This window comes from Aphis gossypii, chromosome 3 (genome assembly GCF_020184175.1).
Source record: "Aphis gossypii isolate Hap1 chromosome 3, ASM2018417v2, whole genome shotgun sequence".
Lineage (NCBI taxonomy): Eukaryota > Metazoa > Arthropoda > Insecta > Hemiptera > Aphididae > Aphis > Aphis gossypii.
This window is the reverse complement of record NC_065532.1, coordinates 4,387,670-4,405,449: the sequence shown is the minus strand read 5'-3', so window position 1 is coordinate 4,405,449 and position 17,780 is coordinate 4,387,670. Positions and strand designations below refer to the sequence as shown.

At 27.0% G+C, this 17,780-nt stretch overlaps 1 protein-coding gene across 2 annotated transcripts in view; it reads left to right on the top strand.

Annotated features, from left to right (window-relative positions):
• Nucleotides 1-4,914: 4,914 nt before the first annotated feature.
• Nucleotides 4,915-17,780, top strand: part of LOC114125629 (protein shifted) — a 29,651-nt gene continuing 16,785 nt past the window's right edge. Inside the window, exon 1 of one of the 2 annotated variants that reach the window (XM_050205024.1) lies at nucleotides 4,915-5,007. In XM_050205024.1, the coding sequence (XP_050060981.1) occupies nucleotides 4,998-5,007 (10 nt within the window). In that variant the 5' untranslated portion in view covers nucleotides 4,915-4,997. Of the gene's footprint in view, nucleotides 5,008-10,603; nucleotides 11,693-17,780 lie in introns of those variants that run through there. The other variant, XM_050205023.1, reaches the window with a different exon arrangement.

Genomic DNA, 17,780 nt, shown 5'->3' with positions numbered 1-17,780 from the left:
TTTTTATGAAAACTAATGGAAATTTCTTACTTATTGTAGAATTAATACATTCTTAACTCCATTCAGAATCTAAAATATATTTAATTTAGCTTTTCCAAGACATGATATAATTTTCAAAACAAATATGGTTATATATATTTATAGAATTTTGAGATTATCAATTTGTATTTACAATTATGTTCTTGCTTAAAAACCTAAATTATCCTATTATTTATTAAAGGTATTATTAATAATAGACTTAATTATTAATATAAATAAATTACAAAATATCCTTAAAAATAGTGTCTGACACACCGTATACGTTCTTGTCGTTTTATTTTAAAATGATCAATAATTATTAAATTAAAATTTAACACATACATAATAGTGACCTATATATACTAGAAAGGGTGTATCTTGTACCTAAACTCGAAATCTACTATACAGCAATGCATCTTGTCTGTTTTTTAAAAAATACTAACCTTCTGTATTTTTAAATTGTTTTTTATTAAGAATAAAGTATTCGATGGCTAGGTCAATAGATTATATTTACTTTGAATAAATAGTGTATACATTATACTTAACTAAATTATGTTAGTATTAGAATAATAGGTATTCGTTTTTTTTTTATTTATTTTAAGTTATTTGCTCCTCCCCTCACCAGCAATAACAGTAGTACGTCATATTAAATACATATAAGTTTATGTTGTTTGCTACTTGTTAAATAGTAGGTATATTTAAATATTGAATGTATGTAATTATGACACTTGTTGTATTACCAAACCAATACTATCAGGTATCCACTATTCAGTACAAATATGTTCCGAACACCGATATAGTATATCGATGTACATAAGTACCGATAACATGACATGCGATAAAGTTACCACTCACCACAATGTTTCTAATGCGATAATTTTACAACGACATTATTGCCGTACAATATTTTTATGTCACAATCGTCTATTATAGTCTCATATGTAACATGGTTAACTATATTATGATGAATTTCACTGGTAGTACAATTTACATAGTATGTAGTTAAAACATAGAATTAATATTACAATATAATACAGTTAAGCCTCGATTAACCGTCTTAAATGGAACCAAGAAAGTGACGCATAATTGAATTGGACTAATAAAAGGAAAATACTATTTAGGATTTTTATATTTATAATTATTATACCTATATCATTAATAAATAATTTTAATATTATGCGTATATGATGATAAAATAAAATATTTGAAAAAATTAGTTATTTTAGTTTGTTTATAATATAACTCTCGATCTTTTTTCGTAGATAAAATTTTTTATTTTTCTACAAACATACTGTTTACCCATAATAATGGAAGTGCAATATTCTATGTACCAATTTATAATTCACGATATCATTATGACACAGTAGCGGATACGAGGGGGGGGCGATGGGGCGATCCTTTGGCTGTATTTTTTATTTTTTATATTATAAATTATAATATTTGGCTGGAACTTACTGATATCCGATATTTCATTTGTGAAAATCCCCCCCCCCCACCCCCATAAGTGACTTCTGGTTCCGCTCAGTGGCGTGCACAGCTTTTTTGAATGGGAGGGGATATTCATTTTGATCTACAAGCGAAATCTTGAATTTTAAACCTAAATTTTTTTTCATGTAAACAATAAATCATTGCAAAAAAATCCAAAGGGGGGGATATGACACCCTGATCCCCCCCCCGTGAGCACGCCACTGGTTCCGCTACTGTTAAAATAATGGATGACGTGTAACAGAAGTTGATGGATAATCGAAGTTTTACTGTATTTATTGTAAACCACGAAAGGGAGGCACATGAAAAATCCTATATAAATACTACCTACGCTAGTGTCTATTATCTTAAACTGTGATCTTTAGTTAATAAAGTTTATAGATTCTAAACAATCTAAACAGAGCAATGATTGTATTGAGATAAGAAATGTTTTATATGTATCCACAATATATTAATGCAGAAAACTTCAATAATTTTCAACGTATTGAGGGTGGTTTCTAATAGAAAATTAAATCTTGTTAATTAAAAAAAATAAAGATAAATTTTACGCAAAATCTGTAACTAACAAAATTGATTTGGTATTTTGTTTTGTAACTCAAAAAAGAATAAACTAAGATATTTCAAATTTTCAGCAAATGTTTACATAATCATTTCTTTTACAGTAATGCATTTATAAATATTTTAAAACTTTTGAACTATTAATAATTATTTAAAAATTCTACCTTTTTTTTTTAGTTTTTAAAGAATGTTTATGACAAAAAAATTCACCGAATTACTCATAGTAAAAATAAATTACTCTAATAGCTACATAATGTCATAATATCAAATTATAAAAATACAAAATAATGGCCAAAATACAATCTCCTTATAACACGCAATAATTTACCATTGAATACAAATTTAACACATAAATTACAGTGACTTATACAGTTATACTAGGTATACAATTACGAAATAGAATCAATAATAACTGTACGTAGAGAAATTATTTACTTTCCTCTTATTTTTATAAATATTTTTCTATGCATTTTATTATTATTATATGTATCTATAAATAGGTTAAATTATTAAATTCTATTAAAATTTTTAAAATCTAAAATAAATTAACCTTATTTACTTCTATACTTTATATTTGTATTGAACACCCAAATGTCCATTCCTATAACCAGGTTTATTTTAAATTTAAATTTATTCTTGAAACAAAAACAATAAATTTATTGGATAATGGAAATTTGTAGTACTGTTTATATCATGTATTTATATACATTCATATTTAATTAGTTTTTGTTACATAATTATTTCAGAATTGTTACAATTAACTTATTGTAGTCAAAGTCATATAACGTTTTATAACATTTATTACTGACAAAATATCATATTATAAATTTATAAATAATTGAATTATATCAATTTTTGATTTACTCACGAGTATTTTAAACTGCAATACGCCTGGTATTTCAGCTACTTTTGAATCCAAACTCAAAACATCACGCTCCTTAATGAATCGAAACTGGTCAAAATCCCTGCCTGCACTAGACGTGATAGCGAATTATGTGACTTAAAGTTCGTTGAAGAGGTGCTCTGTTTCGATGCTTAACATAATAACATACCTATGTTATCTTATGTTATCTGAATCCTGGAGCAAAACGCCGTGCCCTCCAATGGTTCCAAAAAGAGGGCTAGTAGAAATCGACATGAAAAACGATGATTTTGATGGTCCGTTAGGAAAAAATCAGACTCCGACGCCAAATATCGTAGGGGCGACGTCTGATTGATTCTTACTTAGCCAAATAGACCAAACACCCACAAAGTGACAATAAATAAGAACACTAATGGTCAGACTACAAAAAACATAATATTTCCTGTTGATACAGGAACGGTGTGTGGAATCGAGGTGAAGATACCAGTAAACTCGACTGTTCAAACGGACCTACAATAGTTGAAAACCGTGACAAGGTATGTAATTGTAATTTAGGTACGACCGTCCATTTACGAGAGATATGCTTTTGATGCCGAATTTTGTAATAAGGAGACCTGGACGATGGTCATCTGTAACTGATAATCGAATACCTAAATCATTGTGGTAACAAACGAAAAGTTTTGTCAGGCGCATTCTATGTTGCACGTAGTATAAATGGTTTCTGTTCATTATACTCATATTTATACTGTGCATACAATCGACGACAATAATATAAAAACATATTCATTTTAAGTTATTGTAAAAGATAGTAATTTCAAATTATATTATAACGTTGTTTTTTTTATATTACACATATATAATATCTAAAATGCCTAATATCAATCTTGTTAATTATTACAATTAAATATTTTTTTTTAAGTTATTTAATATTGTTTTTTATTTGTTACCAGCTGATCCCTTGCAATTTGTTGCCTATTAAAAATGCAAACTGCCAAACTCTATAATATTAAGTTTTCAATTGAATTCTATTTATTGAAAAACACCAAAATCATACGAACTGTAGGTAAGCAATATGAATTATGAAAATATGAAATATACAAATCTGATTAGAATTTAGAACTATTTAAAACGTTGAATGCCATAGACGCACTTTTAAAAACTCAATAATAATTAATTAATGATATCAATTCTACAGTGATGCCACTAAAAAAAATCTTTTTATCTTTAATAATTAATTATTAAAATTAATATTTTAAACATTTTAATCATTTTGAAAACAGATTTAACGTCTGAATATATATTTTTTTAAATACTATAAACAGCTTTTTCCATTTATTTATTTGAAAAGGCGTAATAAATTTCTGAATACTATAGGTAATAAATGTGCGCAACATTTTTCTAACTCTAAATATGGTGGATAAATTTGTTTAAAAGTTATTAGTAAGTGCTAAAATAAGACAAAATATAAACTTGTTTTAAAAATCCATATCGTCTAACTAGAATACTAGATCAACTAGTGTCTAGTATTCAATATTAATGTATATTGTAAATTGTAATGAAAATGTAGGTATTTTTTCATGAAAAACAGTCCGTTTTGAATCCCTTCAAGTATTACTTTAAAAGGCATTCTATTATTTAAAAAAAGGTTTGATTTCCGTTTCCACCATTTAAATAAAATCCCATTTTCGTCAATATATATCTATTAAACTATATTAATAGTATATTATATTTATACTATAAGAGTCTGCTGTACAAAATAGTGGTTGGGCCTCTCTTTCCCATTCAGCAGTGCAGCCATCTGAGTTTTAATTATTTACACAAGTTCATCGTAATCGTAATTTGTATAAGTTGTTTCTAAGCTCCTTGACATTGATCGAAGAGTCATAGTAACATTGTTTTTTTCAATAGACTTCTATATTAAGACTTAGGAGTATAATATTAAGTCTTTGTTGCTCTTAAGTCGTAAAAGAAGATTTGATAACTTATTTCATATTTACATATAACGTTTTTTAATGCGGTGTTGTGCTTTAAATTTTAAGAATACAAATATAAAACTTTTTTTCTTTACCAACAAATGAAAATAGGTATGTAATTGAATTATTAATTATTAATTATAGTCAAATAGTTATTGGAATTAAATTAAAAAGAAAAAAGATCGTATAAGCTTATCTAAATTATTGCCACGCTAGTTCAATTATCTCGTGTGTACATCATATAATAATACCTATATAAGATTATTATATCTGTTAATCTGCACATTGTAAATTGGATTTACTGTACGTTATTTAAAAATAAGTAAAAGTATTTGAATCTTCTAAAATAATAAACATAAAACTCGGATGTGTACCTATATTAAATATTAACTACCTATGTAATTACTATAATAAAAAATTAAAAAACTAAAATTGTTCGTTTGACGATCAATTATCTTAGCGACCAATATTATATTCACGATAAATTCATCCGCGATCAATTCACCGGCGATCAAATGTTCGCGACCAATTCACCGCGATTCATAGTTGATCGGTTCTTTATTTAGATATTTAAAATCGTGAAAATGGCACATAAGTACACTGAAAATATCATAATCACACCCTCTCTAAAATACATCGATTATAGATGCCAGTAAGTAAATATTTGTAATTTGTGAACCATTGCATTTATATTATATTTAATGCACGCATGATCGTGTTATTTTGTTTTATAAAATTGAAAGTTATTCCCAAAATGTCTATTGAGTTTGCAAGACAATACCTAGTTGCTGTAGCAACACTTTAATAGTCATAGATAGGTATATTTCTATACGAGAAGTGTTTATAATTAATTTTATAAGATCTAAGCTATTGCACGAAACATATTTTATCCCAGGGTAAAAACTCTCATAAACCTGTTTCGATGAGCCAAATATGGAGCCGTCCTGTTAAACATGTTTTTTTTTACATTATGTATTATCATATATATATTATATTATATTATATTGTGTATATGCGCATAAAGAATAGTATGGGTTGTGTATTCAGCGTTTTTTGTGTCTGCAGAAGTCTTATCTCCACGGCATATCGTGACGCTTTGGATATTATCCTTTTTTCATTTCTATATAGTCTACCTATATATAGGTAGTGTTATACTTGCGTTATTCGTATTGTATTTAAAAAAAGCTATTATTGAGTTTATCCATCGGTACCGATATTATCATTCGCATAATTTTGCAAATGTTATACGTTTTGATAGTACAAAAACAAGTTGTTTTGAAATGTATTATCATATTAACTTTTTTATTTTACAAAAATAATTTCCAAGTATTAAGTAAGTATAGGTATCTGGTTAACACATTTTAAATGTACCTACCTATGCCTCTATAATAGTACCTTTAAAATACGTTATTAATATTGTAATTATAGCTCATTGTATAGAAGTACATAAAATGTTGATATTGTATATAAGAGTACTGCATTGAAGTGTATAGTATATATAGTTAAAGATGCTTTAGTTTATGAATAATAATATAATATAGAATATTGAACATAGTATAGGTTGCTACAATAGGCGCGTGTAATATGTATAATATATATAGGTATTTATAATATTGTTGTAATGCAACGAAAATTCCCCTATCTTAAATTAACTAACAATTATATCATGATGTTACTTTAAAAACAGAGTACCTACTCACTATAACACAATAATAAACTTTAAAATATGTGTATCATTTGGTTTTTAAGTATCATAATAGTATTTATATTTTAAACGCATAATTTTTAAACATTTTATTTCTTAATGTATTTCAAATAATATCCCAGTATGATATTTAATTTAGTATAAATTATTATAATATTTGTACACTTTAAGTATAAATCAATTATTTTCTTTACTTATTAATACCTATTTAATTGACTTAAAGGATTTTCATATATAATTATAAATTTATTTTAGAGTTTTTCTTTCAGTACCTAGGTAACGAATTTAAGATATATTTTTAGTGGCATTTATATACATAATACATAGGTAGTTAGGTAAGCCTAGACTACTGGATAAATATTGAATAGGTACACGCGAAAATGCTTATGCTATAATTTTATTTACATCGTAGTTCTGAACTATCACGAATGTTCTATAAGATAGATTTTTTTGTACCAAGATCTAAGGGCAAACTTCAGCTCAACAGTTGTATGAAAGAGAACTTTTACGATTAGTATAGGTGCCCATGTTATAAAAGTTAAGTATGTTGATATTTTGGATTTTTTAGATTGATTTTTTTATAATTTCTAATTCTACTTACAAATATTTGTGAAAAATCTGAAATATTAGATGCGATGTAGTTATTATTTTAGTGATTATAGTTTATCTTTTTATTAACATTCTATAAAAGAAAACAATAATATATTAAATCATGTATACCTATTAAATTGTTTTTACTAAATACCTGCTATATGGTTATTATACAAAAATTTATTAGTGATGGTCATTGGTCAAAGTCAATATTTCATGCCAGAGTGTAGCTGTAAAGGTTATTCCATATTCCTTTAATAGGTACTTACCTACTTATATAATAAGTATAACGTTTTAGTGTTTTACATAATATATTAAATAAGAATATCATCTTAATTACATAATTATTTACATATTCGATAGGTAATACAATAGTAAATATTTTAATGGATGTATGGTTAAATTTTTTAAGGAGTATTATTTATTATTTAATGTTTAATTCGATTTTTTCACTTAGATTTATCTTAATTTTCATTTCCATGTCTGCGAGTATATTTACAAAATAAAAGTTACTATTTAAAGCAAACAGTAGGTAGTGCGATTTTTATATTCAAACAACTTGTAAAATAAAACACCCACATAAAGTATTGCGTTAACACCTATATGTATAAATAATATTACCAAACTAATTATTAAATCTTATTTATTTAAATAAAATTATTTCTAAACAAAATAATTCTAAGGATTGGATACTTATATTTATATATTTCTAATAGGTTTTAATATTTTGCATACAAATAAACAATAATAAAATATTTTGACGCCTTTATAAACTCTAAGGGCTTGGATTTTGTATTTACGTAAAAATTATTATGCACTTAATATATATTATGGTGTATATTTATATATTTAAACAAAAAATAATCATAATATATATAGGTAGTTGTATAACAATAATCGTGTCTAATTGATTTATTTTATAACTTATAAATTATAATAGGCATATTATTATTATTGTTTCATCGATTATTTTTTTTCTTATTACACATTTACATAATTTCATATGATATTTTTTATATTTAATCCATTGTCCATATTCACTACTAATACTTATAGCAGTGTTACTGTATAAAAATATATTGACATTTCGTAAGTATTAATAACCTTTTTTCTATAAGTTTTATGTTTTTTTTTTTATGAATAAGGTCCATATATAACGAAGAGTAATAATATAAATATAATGAATCTAATTTTATTTTTACTAATTATAAAATTGATATATTATATTAAAAACTTAACATTAATATGTACGATATACCTATGTCCTATATGTACTTATACCTATAGGTAATCTATAGTAAATATAATATATATTTGTATATTATAAATGAAATATGAATGCATGGTACAGTCAACATCAAAACAATAAAAATGACTATTATAAGTATATGTAAGTACCTAAAACTCGCATTTTATTATTTTCGTGTGTGTGTGTGTGTGTGTGTGTGTTACATTGAACAATTATAAGATATACCGTTCGTACGTCAAAACGAAAAATACACCCTCTTTTTTTCACAATCAATTATCTTCCCTACATTATATTATAATATAGGTGCATTCTCTTTCAATCTGTCTAACTACAGCCTGACAGGGACATATTAATTTGTTTCTGTTATTAATAACAATAGTTCTTGTAACGTGATCATCACTATTCACCACTCCATTTACAGACACAATACAAATGGACTAAGTTAAACAATTACGTACAGAGTGAGTCACAAAAATATTTTTAACCATGCACATTGCGCTAATTTATATTTGTATGTACCTATAATGTATATTGTATAAAGGTAATGTAAAACGAAAATGGTAACCAATATTAACGTCGATGTTTACTGAAGATTTATATTATAACACGCAAATAAATTTAAAATAGCTAACAAAAGGGTTGTGAAAAAAATATTTAAAAACTAACACAAACACAGACTAACTCGCATCTGTAAGTATGTAATAAATAAAAATCGAATATGTAATAGCAAGGTAAGTATAAATCTATCGTTTACCTTATGAGATGAAAATTTGTTTTATTACTTATATATGCATAATTTAGTAGGTATAAGTGACTATAACTATAATTTGTGTGTGTGTGTATATAGTCAAAATTGTTAGAAAATCAACACGCTAGCGAAAAGGATTAAAATAAGCAATCGTTGACAATTTTCAGGCAATATAATAGTTTTACATGCGTGATGTGCGAAATGCGAAAATGATGTAATATAAAATACAATATGTTCGATACACTATAATATAAGCCCATATCATACCGTAAGTGTACATGAGTAGGGAACAAAAAAAAATAATAAAATTATTTCACCGGATAAAGACGCAACAAGCGAATCTTCGAACATAACCTATAATAATATACATGTGTCATCACGACGAGACTAAGTCTTAAGTTCATATATATTCGCATAAATAAAGTAGATATCTATTTTATAAGTCACAACTCGTAATTAACAACAATGTTTATAGCTAATTTTGTTATCTTCTCTATCTCTTCGTACAGAATGATAGATTAGCGTTTAGCATAACAAACTCTTGTTAGTTTTAATATTAGAGTGAATTGATCAATTATCAAACTTATATAGTTACAAATATTACTTGTGTTGTTTGTGCGTGGTTTTTTTACAATATTTTAATTTAATTTTGCTAGTTATGAACAATGAATATAATGTGTAAATTATTACATTTGAAAAATGATCATACCACAGATGAATTGTAATTATCTTAAAAAACAAACGGCCTTTATTTTAGCAGTAAGTCTGATGATTGGTAAATTTAATCTAAAATTAAAGCCAACTTTAAGACTGCGGTCGAACGGAAATTTGTTATAAATATGTTGTACGTATACGTTTACGGACGTGACGAGCAGCCCTTTGCGAATACTGATGATTTATAAAAATCTGTTGAAATCAATACCGCACAATCAATTTAATGACATTTAATTTGACTTTTTAAACTTGCAGTTTATAATGATTCCCGAGGAGGTATATTATAATTAAATTATGTTTTGAGATATCACAAGTGCTTAATATTCATACATAGGGAACATAGTATTTTTAACCCCGATAATATTTTCCGGACTTAAAATAATGTCAAAGGGTGAATCACGCGTAGTACTCGTACGCGATTTTAAGCTTAACACGCAACTACGCGTACGACGCATCGCAACGACGGCGACGACGATAATAATAAAATTATTATTATAAAACACATGATGCGGTATAAGACTTCGTCGTCGTCGAATCGGCAGTCGTAGGTGATTATCGTACATCTACAATATTATAAAATATAATAAAAAAGTATAATGTTATTATATATTATAATAATATGTGCGCAGACGGTGGCGGAGGCGGTGTGTGAAAAGAGTAGGGCCGAGGCGGTGTCCGCATCGCGGCGGACAACAACTGGTCCGGCCGGTCTCGTCGCCGACGCCGCCGCCCGTCACGGGCAGGTCGGCGGTGGCGGCGACAGGCGGCAGCATTGTAACAGGCGAGCGTCGCGGTCGTCGTCGGCAGCGAGCGGGAGCGACGACGGGGCAGACGTTCCGCCGGCCGACGCGCGAACCCGGTCAGTTGGGTTAGGTTAGGCGAGAAAACCAGTTGGCGCGGCGCTCGCACCACAATCGGTTTAAATACACTAAATATTGGATATATACCATATTGTATATTATTATTATTATTATTATTATTATTATTACCGTCGATCGTCGCCACCACCGCTACCACCACCGCCACCTCCGACACAGCCGCAGCCGCCGCCGCTGACAGAACCTCGCCGCGGGCTAAATACACACCACCGTAACCCCGCGGACCGGACGGGATTTCCATAGACCCTGGACGGTGACGTGAGTGAGAGAGAGACGGAGAAAAACCAAAAATAATAAATACTGCGCGAGCACCTGTTTTGACGATCGCCGCCGCCGCTGCCGCCGAGAATACGTCGATCGTGCGACGATAGATCATTTTTAACGGGTCCGGCCACGTCCCTTCTCCGAAAACCCCGTTGTTTGCGAAACTACACGCACGTATGATCATTTTATCGGCGTGTAAAATCGTGTATCACTTCGCGTCGTAACCGCCGCGCATACGTCGTCTCGCCGAACACGACCGAGCGACATAAATCACGAGCACAGCAGGTGTCGGCGTGCCTCACACGTCCGCGAGCCAACCGTGCCGCGTAACGCGCAATAATAATTATTATAATCTTCCTCCTTATACCTACTTAAATTATTTGTATAATATTGTAAATCGTACGTTTTAAAAGACATAAATAGTACACCGTTCACGCGATCGCCAGCGAAAAGTTCGCGACGCCGCCCACGCCGCATGGCTCGTCTACCGGCCGTGGGGTGGTACTTGCTGCCACTGTGCGCAGCGGCAGTGGTCGTGTGCTCGCTCAAGCACAAGCAGCAGCAACAGCAGCAGCAGCATCAGCAACAGACGAAAAAGGACGATCTGTCCCTGTGGATCGACGAACAGCAAGTGAAAATGTATAGTGGTAAGCATCGACAACGATTATTATTATGTATATATTGTATATTATATCGTGTATAACGCTCGATTTTTTAGACGAATTTTAGTGATTTTTTTTTTTTATTAACTCGCTTAATGCATAGTTGTAAGTACTATTTAAGTACTTACATAGATTATAACACGACGTGTCGACAAATGCTAGTTCGCAAACAGATTTGATTTTTAATGGTTTTTTTCTTCTTTTTATCGTGGTAATTATTTACTTTTCTGAGTGGCTACGACCCATACGATATTCATTAACGAAATTCTGAAGTAGAATATTTTCCAAATACATGATGGATACATGCATACATCCAATATTGAACCAATATTGGTTTCTTATTATCATTCAAAGTTTAGATAAGATCCGAATTGAAGTGGCTGAGCCACAACACCGTATAGCTAGTAACACCCCTCGAAATTCTGATACATCATATGGTTTATAGTTTATCGAAACTTTTAAGTGCTTATAAATAAGAAAAAAAATTGTTTGAATGTTTAATATCATACATAAATCGACATTTTCAGATAAATATTCTGTTAAAAAATTATTATCTAAAACTATTTGAATTAAAATTAAAATGTTTTTGGTTTTTTAAAACCATAAATATGTATTCAGAAACGAACGTTGCGTGTACACTCATGGATCATTCTCTTTATATAGTAACATTTAAGGTGTCCAATAACTTTTTATTGTAAAGGTATTTCATGGGGTAATTTTTTAACGCAAATACCATATTTCAAGAAAGGTTTATGAATGTGGTTAGTTTATTTATTTTATTTATTATCATTTTTTAACTTAACCGAATTATATCTACTTTATAACTGGGCTTTTCTTACCTCCATCCTCAACTCTAATTCGGTAATAGTAACAAATTTAATTATTAATTTTATTTTGGAGGCTGGTTTCATAATATGATTTTGTTTATTTACTACTTTGTAATACCTTTTATTTCATCGTTATAATTTATCTATACTTATAGGTTATATTAATATTTGTATTTGTATTCGTATTTTTATTTATATTCTATAGAATTGCATCTGTTATGTCTTTTAAAATAATTGTTGAGCTGTAATAGTTATACTGAAAGCTAATAAAAAAAAAAAAAAAAACTGGGCTTTTAAACAATGAGTAATTTTTTTACCTATTCAATTATTTTAATGATACAGGCGTACACCCAAATTTTTGTTTGGGGGGGGCTTGATAGTTTTTCTTTTATCCTTAAACATAAGTAAACCTTATCGCATAATATTGAACTATTATGTTATACATGTGTATCTAACATAATAATAAAATTTGAAAAAAAAACATTATAATTTATCATTGTTATACTATATTTGCTATAATAATGTGTAATTTAATGAAAAAATATTTTTTGGGGGGGCTTAAGCCCCAAATCCCCCCCTAGGGTGCGCCACTATAATGATATGTATTGAATTTAAATTTACTTTTAAAATTTTGAAATTGGTGTAGGTACATTCTATTATACTAATGTTAAGTTGTCAAATTTTTTTTTTTTCAAATTATTGAATAGGTATACCTTTACAATAATATAATAATAATATCGGGACAACAATTTATTTATTAAAATTATTTTAGATTTATAATTTGTTGGAGAAGAAAATGATTACATGTGTATTTGTGTAATTATTTTTCCTAATAGGTAGTTTTTATATTATATTATATATTATATTCTAGTATACTATATGCTTTATGTGTATAAAAATTTCCGATAAAATAATTTATTTGAACATGATATTTGAAAATCGAACATTAATTTGTGTTACCATATGATAATGGATAATGATGCTTGACTTCTTATATTTGCTAAAGACACCCTCGAGGTTCATCTAAAACTTCCGGGACACCCAGTCATTGATGCAACATAGGTAGTGATAAAAATATTTACATGACTCCCCAAAGTATAATTTATCATACAATAAGTCACGAAAAATGTATTATTAAAGCAAATAATTGGAATAGAATTATGGTGCAAGGCTTTTTGTCAAATTTAGTTATTTTGAATATTTAAAAATAATATGTGAAATTATTAAATAATACAATGTATCGGAAACATAATATAATTAATTAAATAGGAAATTTAAATTATATAGTAGCAAAATATTTCCGGCTAAGTTAGTAATATATAAATATACTAATATGCATTTATATTTATTATTAGCCAATAAAAAAAAACTTCGAAGAAGGGCGTAGAGTAAATTTCACTTAGGTTTATAATAAAAAACTATAAGGGCTAATTAATAAAATATCACAATAAATTATGAGACACAAGTATAGTAGTGAGCTATTTAAAAATACAAAACGTTGATTTCCCAAAAAATTTTCAAGAAGAATTAATATTTACTAAAACATCACCCTGTATATTATGTGAGGATTTACACGTATATACATAATTGAAATTAATGGTAACTACTAACTAATAAGAGATAATTGTTATGTAAAAATATGTATGAATAATACTTAAAATACTAATAACACTAATAAATAAATAAATAATACCTAATATCATAAATGATACGTGTGAAACCTCAATTTATTAATATTATCAGTAATTTAGATTGCGTACACTTTCAAATTATAATTTTGTTAAGAAATATAAATAAAAAACTGTATTATGAGTAACATGCAGTAGATATAATACATTTTTTTATTCTAATAAGTAGTATTATAAGTTCTTCTTACATGGTCATCTAAACTTAATGTTATTGGAATACAATTTTTATGACATTATATAACAATAGATAGATAACAATAATAATTATTTACAATAAAAATATTACGTAAAGTACCTATATTATATTATTATGCATAGGTATACTATATTATCAACCGTAAATCACATATATAATCACTTAAATGTTATCCTTTCAGTTATTTATTTATAATCAAAATTCTATTCAAAATTTAATTTGAACTAGTCATAAAAATTAAAAACTTACCATAAAAATATGCTTTTTCAATGTCATATTTTAGCTCTGCTAAAAATGTTTGTAAATAAGTATCCACTTTGATTAGGTTTATAGTTTTTTCAAGGGACTTTTTATAGAGGTTCAATGAATGATAATACATTTTGAAACGAATGTGAATGCAAGTGTTTTTAGAAGTTTTAGTACACTATATATTCTATACAAGTACACAGCATAGGTATTAGATATACTAGCTACTCTACAACTTTTTAATTATATTCATGTATCAATAAGCAATAAATATTTTTCAAGGACACACGTTTAAAGGTGAATACAGAAGTGATAGTTTTTTGTCTTTTAATCCACGTGAATTGTTCTTAATAATAACGTTATTTATCAAAAGGATTGTAATTACAGTTTTTATTTAAACAATACAATGCATACCTGTTGCGCATATCATAGATACCTATATTATCTATTGCGAGATATATTAATATGATTGAAAATATAACACTTAAATTGATATTTTGTATTTTCGTTTGACTGTTTCATTATTTTTTTTTATACATAATCGTTATCTGATACTCATAATTCATAAAAACATTTCATTTCTCAACAAGCTCGTTTTCGGTTAAATAATTTTTTTTTCATATTAACTTAAAATCAATTTTCGTCTCACTCATTTAAAATAAAAACCATCACATCTTCTTTAATTCAACTAATTATACAAAAAGTAAGCCCATTTTATCTTATCATGAGGTTAATAACTTTACTAATAAACTTTATTACTTAATAAAGTTAGGTTAGGTTAAGAAAAAATAACAAAGAATCTTTATTAAAGTTTATTAAAGGTTTTTCGTTATTTTTTCCATCAATTTCAATGTCATTATTAAATTTGTTGTTATATAGAATAATTGTTACCAAATATTAGTTATATTTTTTTATTGGATACCAGTCTGTACTTAATAATAATAAATATTTATCATTAAACAACTGTTTAACTATTAAATATACTAATTAATAAATCATTGTTAATAATCAAAGATCATATTTTATTGCTGATTGTTGCTTAAATCTTTTATATTTTAATTCCTCAACATTCTAATGATTATACATTTATTTTGTTGAACAAAATTTTGTTAGGTTCTAAAAAATATTAAAAATTTATGAAACGGCAATTACTTCAACTATGTTAAAAAATATGCCATATATAGGTACCTATTATAAATTTATGACCAATATAATATTTATAATTGACCGATACCCTATAAGTACTAAAAATAATGTTTGTATAAAAAGGTTATATACACAGTACAATAAATTCAAAACTGTTAATAATGTATTTTATTCAGATAATTCAATGCATAATGCATATTACTTGGGTCCCAAGTTTTATTTAATAGTAAATAAGTTGCGTCTGGATAAAAAAAGTCAAAACTGTTCAAAGCCTATACTTGCACGCAGTTGTACCTAATTATACTTTTTTCATAATCATAACCTAATTGTTTCCTCAAAATCTATACTAAAAACCGATTGTTTGATTCTATATACTACTATAATAGCTAATATCCTTACTAATATATCTACGATTTCTCCATTTTTTGCATACCTAGTACTAACTGTATGCTACATTTATTATTTAAATAAATATAGAAACATTCTAATTATTTTAACTAATGACTACATGGACTATCTATAATTATTATATACATAAAACTCAAGTTTGATTCCCATTAAAATAATAGGTAAAATAGGTGTATATGTATAAATTAGAAAAATTAACTTATATACAGCAAATTTCAGATATGTAAAACAAGTGACAACTACGATGTCAGCCTTATCTAATAGGTAACTGAAATATTTATGTTATACGTACAGACTATAGTAAAATAACAAATAACAATTTGTACAATTAATTTAACAATCTGAAGCCAAATACTCGTATTTATTTATATTATTTAATTATAGTATTTAATTATTATAGCGAGATAAATTTTAAATTATACATAATATTTTATGTGAGTGTCAATTTTTACCTAATTATCCTTCAACTTTTCTATTAGTTCTTAATAGTAACGATAAATAGTTAAGTCAAATATACGTAAGATGTAATTATGTATTACAGGCCTTATTATAAAAATGCTATTTTCAACTACATAATATGTAGTTTCTAAAAGTTAGTAAATAAGTGAACAGTGAACACGTATTTACAAATAATGAAATATTATTATTTATTAACAATTAACATATATATTATACAATTTCGGTGGATATTTTGACAAAGAACAAATAATTATGATAATGTGCATTATACAAGCATATCACTACTAAAAAAAACTCATAGATCTTTATTAATTATTACTTTAAAACATATTATCATGAAGCATAAAAATAAATATTAAATTATTACTGACCAACATTTGTTAGAGTTTATTTTGTAGAATTTAGACCTTTTTGACCAGTTTATTTTACAATTTTAAAGTTTAAAACACAAGTACACTACTGTTGTAATATTGTTATTTCGATATTTGTCAAATTTATTATCGATTTAACATTTTAAAAGCTATATTTATATTATAAATTTTATTATGGACAAAAATAATATAAGAATATTTTAGTCTAATGTTATTTTTTCAAAATGCTTTTTTTCAATGCATTAGATTATAATATCGAAATATTTTACGTCACATCCCACTTGCACGATAAATTCATTCACATATTATATTGGTACCTACCTCCTAAGATAGTAATATACATTGGTTTTGTTTATACTAAAACTAAACCATTTCTCAAGTAATAATTAATAATATATGATCTAGTATCTCTACTTATTGATCATAATTCATTTTGAAAATTGCATGTTTAAGAATCGCTAACACTTCACTAAGAAAATAAAATAATACCTTATATAAAAAAAAAAAAATGCTGATACAGGTGTTGGTCTGTCATAAACACTTTTAACACTGTTTATCTATATAAATAAAATAAAATAAAAGTTAGTTTTATAATTTATAGATTATATTTGATTATTAAATAGATTAAATGAGGATGACGTAACATATGTTGATTGTAAGGGGGGCGTAACCTCTCACGAGTCACGAATTGAAGAATAATTATTACCCCCTCAAAAATTATTAGCCATATTT